Here is a 21,514-nt window from a genome sequence, read left to right as displayed (position 1 = left end):
AAGCTTGTGTACACCAGATGGATTGCTCGGGCTTGCAGAAGGAGAAGCCTTTATTCCTTTCTAAAAGAATGGCCAGTATTGGTGTAACCAAGCATCGACCTTTTACCTTTATATCTGTTTTAGTTCTAGCGTTATGTAAACTAATATGTGACCGAGGACAGCCGCTAGCAAACATTCATTTCCTTCTGAGCAAAGAAAAAGCAGCGTGATGTAACGTCCTGTCTTGCCGCGCCAGGTAACCTTTAATACAAAGGTGTGTACATAATCCTGATAAAATAAAGAGTAATGGAGGTGAAGAGTGCGTAGTTTAGGCTGGGAGCAGCTGTGCAGGCAGCGCGGCGGAGATACAGCTGCTGAGAAATAAGAGGTCATTACACGCACGCTACAGACAGTATGACAAAGCACTGCATTATCGGCCAGGCTACTGCACACACTGCCATCCTGCAGGAATACAGCCATCTATCTCAATGTTTTACTGTGTCAGGACAGAGAGAGAGGGAGAGAGAGAGAGAGAGAAGGGGAGAGAAAGAGACGGGAGGTGTAGGGAGCGGGGGGATCACAAGGCTGTGAATAAGGCGCTGCTGAAATATTCACTACATGGGCCACAGATACAGCAGCAGCCAATCTTGTGAGACGAGTGTTGAAAAGGAGATACAGTACAAACACCTTGTTATCTGTTACAACAATGATATAATAATTAGGAAAGAATTATCCAGGCTTGCCTTTGAAAAGAAAACAGGCGCGTTTGCAAAAAATAAAATACATAAATTCATTAATTTACACAAATCTTTTTATCCAGATCGCTGACATGATCTAACCTGAGCTGGAGAAATAAAACATGATGGGGTATGCTGTAATAAAAAATGCATCAGTTACACAGTGCTCAATGTAAAGTGAAGGGAAGTTACTGTTATAAACAAAAATGTGCGTTATTTCCAATGACAGCAAATCCCATTGCATTTTAGATTCTTCTTGTACTGCAAAAAGAGACAAACTATTTCCTCTTTTCTCATACATTATAAATGTGATAAGCAATAGTTCTCTCACTCCATCTTTTTGTTTCTCTTATGAATGTAAAAGATAATGTAAAAGAAAATGCACACACTCATGTCTCGTCTGCAATCCACTAAAACACTGGACTGTACAGAGTCTTAACGATACAAAGCAATGGCACTGAAGATTCGTTCCATTAATGTTAACTAAATTTCTATTCTAACTAAATATATATTTATTATGGGATGTAACTATGGAAATAATAACATATTAAAACAAGTGCACTAAAACAATCCTCCAATTTGAGCAGTATCACATTTTATCACTACATTACATTTAGTCGCGCTCGTAAAGGCTTAAATGTACACTAATTTAATAGTCTGACTTTCCCATCCGCAGATAATCTACAATGTACAGACACCTCAATAAGTAAATAAAAGTCACTGGTGTGGAAACTTACCCTCATTAGCCATTTAAACCCTGTGTGTATATTATCTTGTGTGTATGTTATTAGGCCAAACACTGAAGGGTAGGTAAACTTTTGATCAGGGCCAGTATAAGTGTGTTTTCGTGATTTCTGTCTCTCACAGACATGTAACTTCTTCTTTAAGAGCCTCCTCTGTCCTCCACTCGTTACATGTATTAACAGCATCTGTTATTAGTATAAAAGACACCTTTCCACCACCTCAAACAGTCACACTTTAAACTCCACTATGGCCAAGACCAAAGAGCTGTCAAAGGACACCAGAAACAAAATTGTAGACCTGCACCAGGCTGGGAAGACTCTTGAATCTGCAATAGGTACGCAGCTTGGAGTGAAGAAATCATCTGTGGGAGTAATTATTAGAAAGTGGAAGACATACAAGATCACTGATAATCTCCCTCAATTTGGTGAATGACCTGCAGAGAGCTGGGACAAAAGTAACAAAGGCTACCATCATTAACACACTGCGCCGCCAGGGACTCAAATCCTGCAGTGCCAGACGTGTCCCCCTGCTTAAGCTAGTACGTGTCCAGGCCCATCTAAAGTTTGCTAGAGAGCATTTGGATGATCCGGAAGAGGATTGGGAGAATGTCATATGGTCAGATGAAACCAAAATAGAACTTTGCTTTTGGAGGAGAAATAATGCTAAGTTGCATCCAAAGAACACCATACCTACGGTGAAGCATGGGGGTGGAAACATCCTGCTTTGGGGCTGTTTTTCCGCAAAGGACCCAGGACGACTGATCCGTGTGAAGGGAATAATGAATGAGGCCGTGTATAGTGAGATTTGGAGTGGAAACCTTCTTCCATCAGCAAGGGCATTGAAGATGAAACGTGGCTGGGTCTTTCAGCATGACAATGATCCCAAACACACTGCCACACTGTAACCTTTTAACTGTAATTCAGATGAAACTTGGCCAATTTAGATTTCACATGAAAAGACATTAACCTGAAAAAGTGTATTATTCTTAAATGCAAAATTGTCACATACATTACACCATGAATTTGACTTGGTTACGGACACTACAGATTTGTGTGCGTGTGTGTGGAAAAAATCCTTAATTTTGCACAGAATACTTTAATTTAAACAACACTTTCTTTGTAACAGGTCAACTAGAAATTTTTAGGGAAGAAAGACTGGTCACTTTCATGTTGCAAAAAGTTCAGAAGTGTGAGGTGTAGAGTATGTGAAAGTATGAGCACAACTGTGGGTTCTTATGACATAAACCATATACACTAGGTTATATGTGTAGTAGTAATTACAAAGTTGTTTAAGATGTCTGCCTGTGTGTTTCAGGATTTTACATTTCTGGACATGTTAAAGACAAACCAATAACCTTAAAACACACACACACACACACACACACGAAAAAATAAGCATTTCATGTTGAGGCTACAAAGGTTATGTGTCTATATCAAGCATGTCTCTGCTGACCTCTGAATGTCATTTGAGGGATTGGAACACAATGTGTCTCCAAGACCCTTTTCACACTTGTGCTTTAAGCGCTCCACTTGTCATCACATCAGCCCGAGATGGATGTTTATGCCGCGACCGAACAGGGTCTTAGTGTCGCCTCTGTATGCGTTTTTATTAACTGTTGGGTACGTTGAAGTGGTCCTGATACACACCACGTTCATGTCTGTCTCCAAGTCAGTACAGGCAGTCCTTACATTATCTTGCACTACACATCAAGCATTTTGTGAAACATATATTTAGGCAATATTTAATAAGAGGGAGTGCTGTTGTATTGAATATCAGCACGACTGTGATATTCAGTGCAACATCATGACCTCGAGTGTGATTTTGCTTTTTAGGCAACACTTCACTTCACCATTTATCATCAACAGATTATCATTTGTTTATTTAACTTGTATTTTGCTCCACCTCAATATCGTTTCTCCACCAACTGGCGGAACTAGCGTTGAATTAGCGGCTGACAGTTAGTGCAATTAACAGGAGTGAAAGTAGTTTTACCGGTACTTTGTAGCCAAAGGTGAGACTGTGAACAATCCTGAGAATTTTTTCAAATAAATACTTACTTTCTATTTCCACTTATTCCACTACAGAATACCCCTTTAACTCCGGGGGGTCCTGAGGATGAATCCATAATAGTGTAAAATGGAAAGCTAGTGCACTATGTTGGGGACAAACTCCACATGGCAAGTAATGGCTCGGATCAGGGGTTAGAGAGGGATTTGGGATTCAGCCTTTGTTAGAAGCTAGTAAACTTTTTAACAGTACTACAGATACAGTGCTATGTACCGACTACCTCCATTATTATGCGCTGGCAACCGACAGTTAGTGAAATTAACCGCTGTTAGGACACTAAACTCTGTACATTAAAAGTGTGGAAATGTACTTTAGTATTAACAAAGTTGAAGGTGACGTGTGTGGGATTCCCCATAAAAAGCTTTCCACATTTGCATTTGTAACCGAGAGGTAAACCATAATGAGTTAAGTTTCATAGTTCTACTGGAATAGCCAAATTATTTGGAATTGCATTACTGCATCTATGATAAGTGTAGCTTGACTAGCTAAAAAACATCTTCAGCGGTACCTCAACATACAAACACCCTGCCTTGCAAATTTTAGCCTTAACAACATAAATTTTGCAAGAAATTTGCCTTGGCATGCAAAGCATTTTCGGCATACGAGCGACCGAACCGGTCACAGGTACTTCCAGTTGCGCGCAAATCCGTTTGCGCGCACAACCAGTAGCCAGTCAAAACTTGTTTGCATCAGTGGAAAGCCCGAGCAAAGCGAGTTTACATGTTTTGTTTTTTTTGTGCGAGATTTAGTAAAGACGTAGCACCATGGGTCCCAGGAATGTTAGTAGCGCTCATAATTTATTGCTTTACTGATATAACACACATTTATCTCACCTGCTGATGTTAACAAAACCCAAGAACATGAAAGACTTACAGATAACACTTAATACACCAAACCCGAATGTGGATTATACAAAAGAGACAATGCACTATATACAAAATATTGGCGTGTATGTGAATGGATATATAGTCCTGCACACTGTGAGTGTGTGCGTGCTGACTCGCGGGAGTATTATATCGGCCTCACCGGCTTATTGGGTCGGTCCGGGAGCATGACAATGATAAAAACGCTGTCCTGTGACACTGTCCCAATGACGTGTAATCCAACTTTGATGTATCCACAAAGAGACAGAAGGAATCACAGTTTTATGCAGCGCCGGGGGAAATGCCGACCGGTCGTATGTGTATAAACAACAATTGAGCGTTGGCCTTTCGGGCGTATTCGCGGCTTCTCTTTAAACACAGTCAGCTGACCTCCTCACGTCACCAGGATTCCCGTCATGATTTGGAGAGAAAGTCTCATAATGGGTTAAAACTCAGGACCGTTTTTAAAGCAGCCGGTGACAAGAGGAATCATAAATTAAAGTTAAGTGAGGTATAATGTCTACTAATGTCATATTTTACTTGTTTTTTTCTAAATGTTTTAATTGTTTTTATATGCAAAAATATAATTACAGTGTTGGACATTTTTTATACTGGTGATATTTTTTGGGTGTCTGAAAAAATGTGAAATTTCGCCCATAAGAACAGATTAAATTCGTATGCCAAGGTATCGCTGTACATTTTCATCTTTACATTCATTTTATTAAGCATTTAATTAACTAGAAAAGATTTTTTAAGCGCTCTGGCCAAGACATTTTTGTGACATACAAAAATTGGCCAAATATTTCACATGCGTATTTGTGCACCTGATCCACACAAAGCTTAATGCGCACTGAGAGAGCACCTCCCATCTCAGACCATCCTTTACAACACTTACAGTATAATAACACACATAGCTCTTTGTGAATCGTGTGTGAGTGTGAATGGGTGCAGTGACATTTCCATAAAGACGTGAGATTAAATTCGATTTATAGATCTTTAAGTGATAGAAATGACAGGCTGACTGACAGAACATAAATGTATTCTTCTCTTTTTGTCTGTTTTTCTGACACAGTTATATCCCAGGAACCAGGACAGTATTTCATATCAACTAACTCCTCACTTCTGATTTAGGCTGACAAACGAGCACTAATAAATTTTCAAGGTCTGGTATTTAATAAACTGTGCCACTCATCTGATTTATTCTGTTAATTACATAACATGTCATATCTGATTCGCTTTTAGGAGTTTCTGTGAACGAGCAAAAGAAGCCAAATGTACAGAATTTAGCTGGCAGCTGGATGAAGTTCTCTGGTTATGTAGAACATGTTGTGCGAGGGGCGTTCAAGTCAAACTGGGACTTGTGATGACATTTATCGTGAAGCACAGTAAACTTATCAGCCTCCTAGCTGCAAAAAAAGATTTGAATGTGATGTGTAAATGTTTTAAAGACGACATCTTACATCTGTGTAAACACAATCATTCATGAACATCATTTGCACAATACAGGATCTCAGGTGGGAGTTATTGTTAGATCCACTGTACAGTCCTGACCTCGCTCCAAGCCATTTCCACATCTTTGGGACATTAAAGGAGTTCCTGGGAGGCCATGGCGCTGAGTAAACTTTATACCTTGATGGTATCCAGGCACTAGTCAAATATTGCGATTAATGTATTATTATACTGTACAGTCAAAAGTCCTGGTTACTAAAGTAAGGGAAATAATATGTTACGAAGGCTCTTACAAATTAGTAATACACCAGAGGTATAAAAATAATGTATAATAATTCAGTTCAAAATAAAGCAATTGAAGTGGAAACATTGTTGACAAAAGACAGGAAGCTACAGAGCAGGATTTCTTTTCCACCCTAATTTGGTCACCAGATAATAATTCCTATACCTCTGCCAACTCTCATCTCAGACATGGGACGCCAGCCAGCTGCAGTGTAACACACTGAGAGAAAAGCACTATCTACCCTCTTCTGTATACATCATCTCACAGACACGTCTCACTGTGACTGACAGGGCAGAAAGAGCGAGACGTCCCTCCTATAGCCACAGATGGGAACTCGCCATTTGTAGACAACAGAGTCAGAGTGAGTTTTTTTTTTTTTTTGCCTGAACTGGACAAGAACATGTAGTTTTCATGTGGCCCCCATATCAGCAAAGCCGGTACATACAGGCAGTGTAATAAAAACATACCTTCAGTGTTTACCTAAATATTTAACTGTAAAGTCAGGGAGATGGTACTGTCTGTATAACTGTGTTCATGTCCAAAGTAAAAATCTTGCAACACAGCTGCTCTTGTACTGATTTAAAAAAATATATATAGTTTTATATATTTATATACATCGGTATCTCGGTATACGAACGTCCTGCCTCAAGAATTTTTGCCTTAAGAATTAATATTTTGCAGGAAATTTGTATCGGAATATGAAGTATTCTCGGCATACGAGTGAACAAACCAAGCCGAGTCAAACCAAACGGCGAATAAGTTCTGCATTTGTCAAAAAAGCCATCATGTTCAAGATTTAGTGAAGACAAGAATGTTGCTAAGAATGTTAGCAAGACCGTTAGCCAGAAGAAAAGGTAACCACTTTTAGTTTCCCAAGAGGAATCTTAAATTAAGGTTTAAAGTCTATTTGTTTCATTGTTTCATTTGACTTTATTTACATGTCTTTTCTAAATGTTGATTGTTATTATATGCAAAAATATGAGTATAGTGTTGGAAATTGGTAATATTGGACATATTTTTGGATGGCTGGAACAGATTATCTGAATTTACATTATTTCCTCTTGAAAAATGCGTTTCGCAATACGAATAATACGAATAACTGGCCTCCGATACCGATTAAAATCACATGCTGAGGTAATGCTGTATATATTTATATACTACTCGAAAATCTAACAAACCTCCTCCAAACTAGATGATATTCATACAGCACCTACTGGATATCATGCTACATTATAAAACCAGTTATCTACTATCTGACACATGTTTTGTGATCTACATGTCCACTGTAGGCATTAAGACACACGCTTTGCGGTTTGTGAACCTCCGGCTCGGGCCTGCTCTTAACTGCGATGACCTCATCTCTATTACCTCTTCCCTTTTATAACAGCCGCAGGACTGAAATGACTACCCTGCAGATTAAATACACTACAGGGAATTAAATTAGATTGAGCTGAGATCACATGATAGGGTTTCGAGCATTTACTGTCCAAGAGGAAGCGAACTCTGCTCTTTGTTTATTACAACATCCTTCCCTCCTTCATTCCTTCCTTCCTGTTGTTTGTTCAGAATATGCCTAGTGGCTTTCAGATTCAGGTATTTATTAAATCAGATCAGATCTAACGAGCTAAAACCTTGTAAATAGAATCTGAGACTTTAAAACTCTTAGGGTGCCCAAACTTTTGCACAGTGCCATAATAATGTTTTAATTTTTAATTTTTGTTCAATTTATGACATAAAAAGAAATTATGCATCAATGTTTGCTGACAATATTGTGCATTTTTTTTTTCCCAAGAGGGACTGTGTTAACACCTTTTGAATAAAAAAAAATCACCAAAATCTGTTATTTATCAAGGGGTGCCTAAACTTTTAAATAAGACTGTATGTGACAGCCGACCAGGGACCCACTCATGTGGCTTATTGGGGATGGGAATCACCAAGGACCTACCAATACAAAATAATCACGATACCTAGGTGCAGATTCGATTTGTATTGCATTTCTGTATACAAATCCCAGTTCTATATACATTTCTTTTCAGATTTTATTAAAATTCTAAACAAACTAAAAGCAACTAAAAAGCAAATAATGTAATCGACTTCTTGCCAATGTGAATAGTTTGGAGTGCACCACCTGCAGGGTGGTAGAGAAATGGCAACATTTTACCTCTATGAACGCAAATTAATCATTTATTTAAATGGAAATCAGTTTTAAAATCAGTGTGTCTATTTCTTAAAAAAAAGGATTTGAGTTGTTTAAAAAATTTTTATAAGTATAAAGAAACCTCGCAAAAAATTGCTCTAACTACAAAGATGCTAAGTGCCTACTGTGAATACAGTCCCTGACTTAAGAACGAGTTCCATTCTGGGAGCACGTTCGTAAGTCAGGTTTGTTTTTAAGTCGAACAATGTAAGCCTTATCCACCTTTGACACAAATATACAATGTAAAGCAAACCAATCCACTTGGCTAAATCCAAGTGGTGCATCTGTCCTCTTTTTCCACACTGCCATCATTTGGCCAAAAACTGTAAACGCATGTAAGCCTTTTCAAACACGCCTAACAAGTACTTAAGTACTTAACATGCTTAACGAGCACACACATACAATATACCGGACCTTAGACATTTTGTACATTGACTCACACACTGAAAATATTGTATATAATTGTAATATTTTGTATTTGTAATTGTAATATGTAAATATTGGTATCTGGTGCCCCGCAGTGTCCATTTTCTGTACAATACACGTGAGCTACATCCTTTACAGCAAAAATTCATATATACGTTACTCGAATGTTCGTGGACTTAATGTAGTTTAGAGTGTACCACCTGTAGGATTATAGAGGAACTGCAACATTACAACCTCAAAAGCAAACATATAAATTTAAAGTGAACTTTAAATAAAGCGATTTTAGAATCAATGTGTTAAATAATAATTAAGTGATCACGATACATCACTTAATTGATTTTTAATGATGATTTTTAACTGATACTGAAAAGAAAGAAATGTTAGCAAATTGCTGTGATATTAGAAAAATAAAATACTTCAAGACATGTTTTTTTTTCTTTTTTGAATAACAGCATTTGCTGTTGTATTTTATTTTATTGTGCTGTGTGCTAGTGGCCAGAGAATTGTGAAGCCTGCCAGAGAACCACTCTTGAAACCTTAACTGTATGCCTGAATGGCATCTTGCAACTTAATTAAAATAAAATATATTTCCTAAAATAATAAAAAAATAATAATAATGTACTTGTAGTCAAATTTACTGTTTAAGACTTTTTTTTACTTCTTTGGCACCCGAGACAAGAATTGTAATGTGAAGAGAATTTAAATAGATTATTTTACATCCATTAAAAATGCATTTCCATGGAAACGTCAAACTGTACACCTGAAAATCTCTGTAAAAAATGATGTAAGTGTGTGTTCCTTTCTTGGACCAGCAGTATGTTCTATTTATTAGTTGTTTTTGCTCTAGATTGCGTAAGCTCTACGCATGTGACTTTTACAAACTGGCCATTTTTAAACAGCAGGGTATGCCAGGATAAATATATACAGAGATTCCATATGTATTAAACATGCGTGTGACAATAAGAATGGCCTGGCACAGCGAGTATTCATGCACACACACACACACACACACACCACCCACAGAAACACAAACACACCTGTATGTGTATACTGAACACCTCCACCTACACAAAATATTTACAGAGCAACAGTGCTCTCAGATTATAATCTCTTTTTCTCTTTCCCACTCTTACACACACACATGCACACACACACCTGTTTGATCTGCATATCTTTGTAGGCCTGTAATAACATGCCATCATAAGTACAGCTTTGGCAGCATGTGATTGTGTGTGGTGTGTGTGTGTGTGTGTGTGTGTGTGTAATATCGGGTTTCCCTTTGAAGGTAATATAACGTGACATTTGCGGTGGAGAATGAAGTGGCCTGAATCCATATGCAGTTATTGCCACATACACACACACATACGAACACACATGAACACACTCATTTTCTTCATGGATACGTTCGCAATCTGTCTCTTTTCATGCAACACCTCTTTTGCTGGCTCACTGACACCATCCAAATATTAAGACACATAAACAATATCAGGATTTTCAAAAACAGCTCTCGTGCATACACTGTGCTTTAAAATAAAAACAATAATACAAGAGACACTTGTGTTTGCACATACAGTAATATATTACAGCTAGAGATACATTAATACCATGTTTGTTTAATAACTACATGATACCTGATACACTAAACAAACCGGGCTACCGATGCCGCTCTACATGAAATCAGAGCTATGACGCTCGTGAGGTTCACGTGTCCTGTTAAAGTGAAAATGATTCTAACGTCCATGAGTGAACGGCGCCCCAAGGGGAACAGAAACCAGCCAGCGAGGATAATGAGCTCGGGCGTATTAACTGCTCAGAAGTATGAAATTCCTCCTGGTGCATCTCATGTCCTTTACAACAAGTTACGTACTGTGTTAATGTCTGTGGTGTACTGTATCGGCCAGCATCACACAACTTCACGACATATTATACACATACGTACATCACATACATCAAACTCTTTCAGATTAAAAAAACTAAATTTGTGATACCCTCAAATGTATTTGGCATGAGGTGTTGCTCAGAGGGAATTTTGTAATCTTTTACAAAGCTACTCTACATGGACATTTCCAGGCAATGTAAACATATTAAGTGCACAATGGATAAGGGTACTGTTGTAGAACCAAGGAAATGGATTGCAAAAATTAAGGATCAGCTCTATTTCAAATAGGTTTAGTCTGATCCTACAGCATACCAATCAAAACAGTGAGGCCAATACCGATCAAAGGTGATTTCCCAAATGACCCTCCAGTCCGAAAGACTGGAGATGCGAGGCGACAGTGAAAAAAGCCTCTCCCAGGAGACTTGAGGCACGAAGTGGGGTGGACAGGGTGTCAATCCATCACAGGGTGCACAGGCGCACAGGCACAAGCCAGTTAGTCTAATCTGCATGTCTTTGGACCTTAGGAGGAAACCAGAGTACCCGGAGGAAACCCACCAACCACATGCAAACTCCACACACACACACAGAGTCAGGAATCGAGCCCTCGACCCTGTTGGTGCGAGACCACAGTGCCACTAAGGATAATGTTTATCCATAATTAAAGACCCATCAACAGAGCATTCAGATCGAATCAGTGAGGATATGAGATCAGATCCTTAGTTTGAAGCTTTAACCCTGACCTTGACCTTTCCGTAACCTATCGGATTTCTATTAACACACTGACTGCAAAACCGCAGCAAAGTCATCACACAGTTTTGTTTGTTTTTTTCTTCATAAATCACTCACCTGCGGTCTGCCGTGCGGGTACATGGTGATCTGCGCGCGCACTGCTGCTGCTGCTGCTCAGCCGACGCGTCCGAGAAAACCGGAAACGCTCGTGCGCTCCAAATGGCGCGTGCGTCACGCGCGTTCCTCGAAAGCGCGGGGGGAAAACAAAACAACAAACAAAACAAACAAACAACCAAACAAACAACCAAACAAACAAAAAACAGACGTCCCAGTAGTTGGCGGTTGTTGTTTGTGGTGGTGTCGGTATCAGAGTCGGTTACGCGCCGCCTCGCGGTGTGCGTGCGCGAGTGGCTCTCTGTCCGTGCCGTGCGTCCGTATCCTCACTGCGCGCGCGCGTGTGCGTGTGTGTGCGCTCATGCGCTCCGTGTCTCAGCCGCTCGTGCTATGAAAACATCACTGACCTGCACGCGCACCGCCACCACCCACACTCACACACTGTGGTGGGAAAAAAAGTGCTGGAAATGTAACTACAATAAAGACGCAGGCGGAAGAGAGAGAGAGTGAGAGAGGTGTGTGTGTGTATATATCTGCTGATCACTTAGTATAGAGAGAGAGAGAGAGAGAGAAACAGCAGGTCAGCAGATGATCCACTCGGCTTCCCAGCAGCAGACCCCGGGCTGCATTATTGCGCCTGTATGCTTGACATTAACTTGGCGAAGAGCGAGATCTGCTTTTAAGGTCGACCGCTCCTGTTCCTCGTTGATCTCTTTCTAACCACAGCGTCACGAGCCTGAAGCCGCTAAAGCAACACGTGTACACAACCCTTTTCACGTGTCACCCACCCCACTGTATCCCCTTATAAAAAGTCGACACCTAAAAATACCAGTTTTTCCACGTACAATACGCGACCTTAACACGCCACCCCTCCATCACCTCGAGCAGTCTCACAGCCGCATCCTGATTGGCTACACCGAAACACGTCCCGACCAATAAGAGCTCCAGGAACCCACGTTGGTTCATGACACACGCTCACATCCAAAACCAATTATAACCGCCAGCTTACAGACGCTGACCCGCTTCTGCTGTGGACTTGTGGGTAATGAAGTGCTTGAATTTGTAGTTTGAAGCATGAAGCGCGAGTGTGAATATTTATGAACGTAGGAGAGGAGGGCTGGTGGGGCTCAGCTCACAGAGTCGCTGACTAAGCTAAACTCCCATTTCATGTCCCATCACGAAGATATAACAAGCCACAGCAAGAATTTGTATTATGTGGATTAATTTGCTTTCTTTTTTAATGTGGTTTTCATTACTAAACCGTGCTTATCAAAATCACGTGTGTGACACAGATAACTAGGCCAGGCCTAGTGTTTCCAGCCCCATGAAATGTACTAAGTGATCACAAATACTGCAAATAAAATCAAAAAGCAATTACAAATATATATGAAAAAATCTTATATCTATCATACTATGCATATATACATACACACATCGTCCTGTGTACATTGGGAGCTGTGCAACTGCTGCTATTCTGACCACGTGGGTTACCAGGTCTGCTATTTCATCATGGACAGCAAGTTAGAACAAAGATCGAACGTGAAGTCTGCCAAGAACTCAGAACTGTCGGCATGCCGTGGATGACCCGTCCTTCATGTCGAGGATCATTACCGGTGACCCTGAGTCGAAGCAACAGTCTTCACAGTGGAAGAGCCCATGACAGAAAAAGGCGAGGCAGGTCTGCAGCTCGACCAATTGCATACTCATCATCTGTTTCGGAATCTGTGGCATTTTGCTTCAAGAATCTGTCCACATGGACCAGACCGTCAATAACAAATTCTACTGCCAGGATTTAAGATGTCTGAGGAAGGACAACCAAAGCATTTAATAACAGAGCTTGTAAACAGAGCTAATCCTTAAACCTTTTGATACTGCATTGTGTGTGTGTGCATGTATATATATATATATATATATATATATATATATATATATATATATATATATATATAAACGGCCCCAAAACAAACACGGGGTAAAGATTAAACATAATACTACACATTGCTGCCATAATTCAATTAGAGTTTTATTACAACTGTCCAAGTGTGTATACATTTTTTGTGACTTTCTGTACATTCTAGAACAATAATGGAGTGAATGAATTGTAGTGGGTAGATGGATGGATGGATGGATGGATGGATAGATAGATAGATACTGTAGATAGATAGATAGATAGATAGATAGATAGATAGATAGATAGACAGATTTATTATTGATGGTGCAGCTGCTCTTTTAAATAAAAAATTATCCGCTTTAATTATTTGTTAAAAGCATATATTGTCTTTGAAAGCCCTACTCGCCCAGCCATCCCTGTGCATACATATTTTATTTAAACTGTATATCTGAGTTTCTGCTAATGCAATCACTAGTGGAAATGTAATGTAATATTGCAATCATTACACTGAAACACTGCTATAGTGTCAATAAAATTCATGCCTTGTGTTTAACTGCCAAAAGTCTCAGTAAAGCAAAATTCAAAATATAGCTGAAAGTCAGTATTTTGTACTTAAGTCATTAAAATGGAATTTTACGACACTGCATTTTCCTGATGGTCGAACACTCGTAATAACTCAAAGCTTTATTTATAGTTAACAGACGTTAATGTTGCTTAGAAATAGGTTTGGATTGACAAATTAACAATCCCACAAATGACAAATTAAAACTTGTGGCTCTTTTATGCTGCTGCATTTCGCTGCAATGGTTTGAGTCTGTGTGTGTCCTTACAGCAAATAGGTACAAAATTAAATCAGTACAAAAGTCTTCCCTGATTAGCTTTATGGACTCTACCACAAAAAAAACTCCCCCTCATCTACTTATTTAGCTCCAATGTTTTGTAAAATTTATTCCAAAGTTTTAAAGACCTTATTAAGACTTGTGTCGATGATTTTACATAAATTCAATCAAAAATATAGTTCAACGATGATTGGGCCCATGCACCTATTTTATATACCACACAACCTGTGAGCATTTTGAGCATGTTTGGACCTCGAAAAAACCCGGGATGCTGGAACAAAGCATAACACTGTGATGTCACTCAATGTGATGTCACACAATATGATGTCGCTCAGGAAGTTATTAACCACTTTTTGGCATCTTTATGGCTAAATGATTTGAGATATTAAAAATCCATTGGCAATATGGCATCCTCCTCGGCCCAGTTTGATTTGACTGTTAACGTCCTCTAGTAGGAGTATATAAAAATCTATTGAGTGTGTTATAAGACCCAAAAAAGCCCCACATGTTAGAAAAAAACCTTTAGAAAAACAAGAGGCCACTTCACAGATTATAGCATCATAGGGTTGATGCCATAGTGCTTGGGGCCTAATCACAGAATATGACCTCATAGGGCTGATGTCATAGTGCTTGGGGCCTAACAGAAGAACTTAAAGCACTGTCAGTCCATTGGAGGAATTGTGCTTAGCAAAAACTAAAAAAAAGGAAAAAAATAAATAGTTAACGTAAATAAAGACTATACTGTAAATGCAATAGATTTGAGATGAGGTTGAAATATAAAAACACTGGAGTATTGCTTAAACCCAACAGCAATTTTGTGATGTCAAATTTACATTAACCCTAAATTACTTTGAACGGTTCCAAGCAGCCTTAGCTCAGTGATTCAGCTGTTTGAGACAGTCCAAGGAAATGTTCCTTTTTTTGGAGAAGCACTCCAGCCATGTGTTAGATGAAAACAATCTGTTATCATTTACAGCCTGGGATTCAGAGCTTGTTCATAAGCATGAAGGACATATGCTGGGATAAGCTGGCAAGAAGATGCAGAGGTGTTCCAAATCCAGCTGTGCAAAAATATTTCAGCCTTAGGGTCATGAGGCTTCTCATTTACTATGAATGATTATTTGTAAGAGGGCGAGACACAGAAATATGTGTCTTTTAGCTGGTAGGGGACGATTAATAAAGATTTTCAGTGTAGTTTCCTTTGGGTTTTGGCACTTTAACTAGTAGAATGTTTTTGAAATCTGTTAATGCTACTGTTTAATAGATTTTTGTGGGACTGCAATTTGCTGAAGTGATACAGGAAGCTCTAGGAAAGGAAACCCTCAGAAAGGAAGCTTTTCACTCTGACATATAACAGCAATTTAGAAGATGTTTGTGATTTTCTGAGGAGTCTAGCTTTAGGGCCAGCGACAGCGCCTGCACAAGATTGTGTTGAAAATGAATTTTATGTATATCATTGAGTCAGGGGAATAAAAATAGTCACAAACATGGTAATACTAAGCTGTTGCAAGCCCTGGAAATCTCCCTAGTTAGAGCTGTTCATGTCAGGCAGTCTGGAGAATCGAGTGTGATATCAAAATAGATCAGACAACAAAACTCACAGAGTTCGGGTACGGAAATTACACAAAATGTGAGTGACTGGACATGCGAATTTGATTCAGAACACTTTTTAAAAGGCAGCTACATCACAATGTTACCCAGCAACTGACCACCATGGAAGGGCTTTAGAGGAGCATCCACAGTCAACAAGGCGAGAGGATATTCTATAGACAGTGAGGTCAATAAGTATTTGATCACTTGCTTATCAGCCAGATTTCTGAACCTCAAAGACCCTGTTATTTTGTTACCTTTTTAAGGGTCCAGCTACACTCTGCTCATCTGCACCTGTTTGAGGTCGTTAGCTGTCATAAAGACACCTGTTCACCCCACAATCAGCCAAAGTCTAAGTAGATACATGGGGTATCAATGATGCTAAGAATGGTGCAGAATCAGTCCAGAACTACACAGGAGGAGCTGGTCAATGCCGTGAAGAGAACTGGGCCCATCGTTTCCAAGGCTACCATCAGTAATACACCAGGACGTCATGGTTTAAAATCTTGCATCACACGGAAGGTTCCCCTGCTTAAGTCAGCCCAAGTCCAGGCCCGTCTAAAGTTTGCCAGGGACCGTCTGGATGATCCAGAGGAGTCATGGGAGAAAGTCTTGTGGTCAGATGAGACCAACGTAGAACTTTTCGGTCTTAACTCCATTCGCCGTGTTTGGAGGAAGAAGAATGATGAGTATCATCCCAATAATACCATACCTACAGTGAAGCATGGGGCTGGAAGCATCATGCTCTGGGGGTGTTTTTTTGCACAGGGGACAGAACGACTACACTGTATTAAGGAGCTTCTTCCCTCAGTCAGAGCATTAAAGATATGTCGTGGCTGGGTCCTAAGCAAGTGATCAAATACCTATTTGACACAGTAATTCACAAATAAATTGTTAAAAAAAAATCATACAGTGTGATTTCCGAATTTTTTTTTTTAGATTCTGTCTCTCGCAGTGGAGATGCACCTATGCCGACAATTGTAGACTCCTCCATGATTTCTAAGTAAGAATACTTTAGAGGGTGATTAAATACTTATTGAGCTCACTGTATATATATAATTATTATCTCACTATTACAGTATGTATATAGTGATATAATAATTATCACTGTGTTTACCACAACAATGCTTTTTATTATTATTCAATTAATAATTAACAGCTAGGCAGCACGGTGGCTTAGTGGTTAGCACTGTCGACTTGCACCTCCAGGGTCCAGGTTTAATTCCCGCCTCGGGTCAGTGTGCATGTAGTTTAGATGTTCTCCCTGCTGTGCGTTTTCCAGTTTTCTTCCACAGTCCATGCAAATTAGGTTAACTGGTGTTTCCAAATTGCCCATGGTGTTTAAATGACTGTGTGTGTGTGTGATGGATTGGCACTCCAACCAGTGTGTACCCCGCCTTGTGCCCTGGGATAGGCTCCAGGCCCACTTGCAACCCTGTACATAGGGTAAAGTGATATAGATGATGAATGAATGAATAAACGAGCAAGTAAAACAAGTTCTGGAAAAAATGTATGGAAGGAGTCTGTAGTGTTAGTGTTTTCTGATAAGTTTTTATTCTTGTTTCTTTCTTGGGAAAGCCTCCATGATAGATGACTTTGTGCTTTCTGTTTTCTTGGCAATATGACAAGCTTTTAAAGGAGAAAATAGGCTGGTGGAATGATTTCTTTTTTCAGATTCTGTAATACAAATAAAAACTAGAGGTTGGTTCGTCATGGCTGTTCCAGAACATAACATTTTATAAATTATAAGTGGTTGGAATTAACCAACTACATGAGGAATAAAAGACTCCTATATATGCTGTGTAACTATAAGGCAGGAACAGATGTGCATCAGGTAACATCACATGACCCTGTCATTGATTCATTTTCTTCTGTGTGCAAAACCTCTTATCATGAGCACTAGGGTGTTTGAGAGACTGACAAGTGATACACATGAAAAACTCACTGTAGAGAAAAGAGGAAGAGAAAGAGGGTCGGGAGTGAAAGAAAAAGGAGCGTGAAAGAGAAAATGACAGCGAGAAAGACAGAGAAAAGGCAGAAGGATGCAGAAAAGGTGGAGGAATGAAAGAGTGAAGTACACTGCCTCGAGAAGTGCACCGTCACCGTTTCCAGGAACAACCGATAGATATGAACAATATAAAAAGAGAGAAAATGAAAGGGTGCAAGGGAGAAGAAGGAAAGTGAATCTACAGTATTGTCGAATACACCTTACACACCACAAATAAAGTAGATAGTACTGAAAGAAAGAAAAAAAACTTTAAACTTGGGGTTTTAAGTACAAATGACTGTCGCCTTGCACCTCCAGGGTCTGGGGTCGATTCCCGGCCGGGTTCGATTCCCATCTCCGTGTGCTTGGAGTTTGCATGTTCACCTCTTGCTTGGTGGGTTTCTTCTGGGTACTCCGGTTTCCTCCCACAGTCCAAAGAAATGCAGATTAAGCTAAATGTTGTTCCCAAATTGCCTGTAGTGTGTGAATGTAGTATGGGAGGCAGTCTCCTGGGATAGGCTCCAGGCCCGTATGACAGGATAAAGCGAATGATTTCGGTGTGGAGATAAAAGTACATATTGTATACAATGTCTTTATTTGTATAGCCGGATCTTCCAGTGTCCTGCTTTACATAAAAACTACATCGTTGTAGTTGATGTTCTGAGTAGCATCTGAACCGTCAGAGTTCTCATATTTCAGGCTACAAAGCTAACCAGCTCCTAGCACAAGACTGAATTCCAAATGTCTCTTTAACCCCTGATCAAGGTGTATGGGGGATTGTACACCCTCCCACTTTGAGATTCAAACCTGGATCTGGAAGTCAACAGAAATGGAACTTTAAAGAGAACCTTACCAGATTTACTGGACTGTCCACCACCTCCATGGTTTATTCTTTTCACCTTTTGGCTACATGCTGCTTGTACAGTGGAACCTTGGATTACGAGCATAATACTGGAAGTTGGCTTGTATTTCAAAATACTCGTAAACCAAATTAAATTGTCCCGTAAGAAATAATGGAAACACAAGTTATTCTTTCCACAGCCCCAAAAAATAAATGCATAAAAAATAATTAATAGAAAAAATAAAGTAAAAATAAAAATTAACCTGCACTTTTCCTTAAAATGTAAAGATAAATCCAGACAGATAAGTGTTTCTGTTTGTGCGCGCAGGCGCTGTGTGTGTTTGGGTCTGTCATTATGTGTGTGTGTGCGCGCATAATTTGACACTGTGCTGGTTCAAAAACACACACACACTAAAGACGAGAGAGAGAGAGAGAGAGAGTGTGAAACAGCACAGTGTCAAATTACGTGGATGTTGATTATACCAGTAAGAGATGCGCACTTAAATCCAGCCGACGATTACCCACTTCCACAGCGCAAGTAAGAGGAAAAACGTTGGCTCAGTTGTGATCACGTGACGCTCTGCGTCAAAACAAGAAGCGCATACGTGATACATACAAAGTTAGTAAACCAAGACAATGCTCGTCAAAAGTAAAATATTATTAAAAATTTTGGCTCGTCTTGCGGAACACTCGCAAACCCCGTTACTCGCAATCCAAGGTTTCACTGTATTTTAAAACTGCTTTCACCCGTGTTAATTACACTAACTGTCGGTCGTCAGCTCTGCCAGTCGCTGATAGATATGAGATGGTGGAGCAAAATAACGAATCATCTGTTGATAATAAACGGTGCATGTGGAAGTGTTGCATAAAAGCTATGTCACACTGGAGGTTGTGCCGTAATGCCGTATATATAGCATGGCTGTGATGGCTATATCCAGCAGTACATCATGTTTTCATCTCATTTGATATTGCTTAATATTTTGCATGGTCATACACACTATTTCTTATCATATCTGATATGAACAATACTGTTTTTTGCACAACTATGCACTCTAATACTTTATGTACATTACTAATGTATTTTTATACTTTGTATTTTGTTGTTTTCTTTGATTCAATCTGTATCATATAGTGTTTGAATGTATTTCTTGTGTGTACTGTGGAGTATATTGTCAACGTGTCTCTACCTCTTGAGAGTCAAACCAAATGTTTTTGATGATTCAGTGTAAACGATTTGTTTAAATCATGGAATGATTTTGTCTAAGTGATTCATGCTGTGGTCAAGGACGTCCAAGTGACACGTGATTCTGTTGAAATTCTTCAGCGAAATCATGAAGTGATTTGTGTAAGTGAATCACGATTACATTGAAACACTGATCTGATTGCTACTCTGTAAAAGTGATTCATGTTTCCAATAAATAATTAATTTACATCACGATATGATTTTGTCTTATCGATTCATTATTCGTTCTGTATGATTCATTTAAGCATTGATAAAATGTTGTTTAAGTGATTTATGATTTGGTGTAAAAAATTTATTTAAATCATGATTTGCATTCGAATAAGTGAAATAACTTTTTTTTTTCATAATAAAAAAAATATTTTTTGTGTATAATAACTTGTGCATAATTTTAAATTATGATTTGTGTTTTGTGTATAATAACTTGTGCATAATTTTAAATTATGATTTGCTTTCAGACTAAACTGTATTAGTGCTGATTTTTTTTTAATGTTGTACATATACAGAAAATGTGTAAGTGGAAGTGATGAGTCTTGCTTCCCTAATAATTTCAAGTTGCTAATTCAGCCGTTTGAGAGATACTTTTATATGTGCCACAAAAATGGCCATTTTTTAGCGTTATACTGTTTCTCTTCAAATGATAATTTAAAATGCAATTCATAGTAATATTTCTTTGAGTATTGATACTAAAATTGGTGGAAAGTTCTAGAAGCATATGACCTATAAAAATCATTGCTTATCTTTTTTGATATTATCAATTAAATCAATTTTGCATTTTAGAATAATACACTTTTTCAGTTTTTTTCATGTCTTCTCATGCGAAATCTAAATAGTGGCATCTGAATATCAATTAAAATCAATTAATGAATTGAATTGAAAAAGTTACACACTACCTCACCTAGAGTAGGTGAGACACTTTTTAGCACCAATACCACGTTTTTAGTTAGTACTGTCGCATTGCACCTCCAGGGTCTGGGTTCGATTCTCGTCTCTGTGTGCTTGGTGGGTTTCCTCCCACAGTCTGACGACATGTAGGTTAGGCTGATTGGTGTTCCCAAATCGCCCATAGTGTGCGAGTATGCCCGTGATGGAATGGCACTCTGTCTAGGGTGTACCCCGCCTCGTGCCCCGACTCCAGAATACAGGATAAAGCGGTATAGCAATTAGAGACGATGATTCAGTCCCAACCATTTATTTAAATCCTGAAACGAGTTAAAATAATTCATGTAAATGATTTGTCTAAGTGAATCATGATTTAGTTTAAATGGTACACTTAAACCATAAATTTGATTAGCCAATTTTTCTGTATAAATAATAAATTAAATTATGATCTGCTCAAGTAATACAAGTGATTCATGATTAAGTCGAAATGATTCATTTAAATCCTGAAACAATTTAATGTGCTTAGTGATTCAGTCTTAATTAGGTTTTTTTTTTTATGAATCACAAAGATGATCTAAATGATTCATAAATGCAGTCCTCATTCTGTATGTGTTGTACCGTCATACACTGTCATTTATAATGGCTATACAAGTTTGTTAAAATAGAGCTCCATCTATTGGACATAAGATCAAAAAACAAATAAATAAATAAACCTGCCATCACTGATATCCTACAGTCACTCATACTCTTAAACAAACAATAATGACGGACACATGC

At 38.8% G+C, this 21,514-nt stretch overlaps 1 protein-coding gene across 4 annotated transcripts in view; it reads right to left on the bottom strand.

Annotated features, from left to right (window-relative positions):
- The window catches only part of tle2c (TLE family member 2, transcriptional corepressor c), a 30,879-nt gene extending 18,903 nt beyond the window's left edge, over positions 1 to 11,976 (bottom strand). For all 4 annotated transcript variants that reach the window (XR_008356352.1, XR_008356353.1, XR_008356354.1 and 1 more), the window contains exon 1: positions 11,471 to 11,976. Coding sequence is in view for 1 of the 4 variants with exons in the window: in XM_053486748.1 (XP_053342723.1) it covers positions 11,471 to 11,494 (24 nt within the window). In the remaining 3 variants the exon portion in view is untranslated. The remainder of the gene's footprint in view (positions 1 to 11,470) is intronic.
- Between the last annotated feature and the right edge of the window lie 9,538 nt (positions 11,977 to 21,514).

Source organism: Clarias gariepinus, chromosome 25, assembly GCF_024256425.1.
Source record: "Clarias gariepinus isolate MV-2021 ecotype Netherlands chromosome 25, CGAR_prim_01v2, whole genome shotgun sequence".
In the NCBI taxonomy this organism is placed as follows: Eukaryota; Metazoa; Chordata; class Actinopteri; order Siluriformes; family Clariidae; genus Clarias; species Clarias gariepinus.
This window is presented reverse-complemented; position numbering and strand designations above follow the sequence as displayed.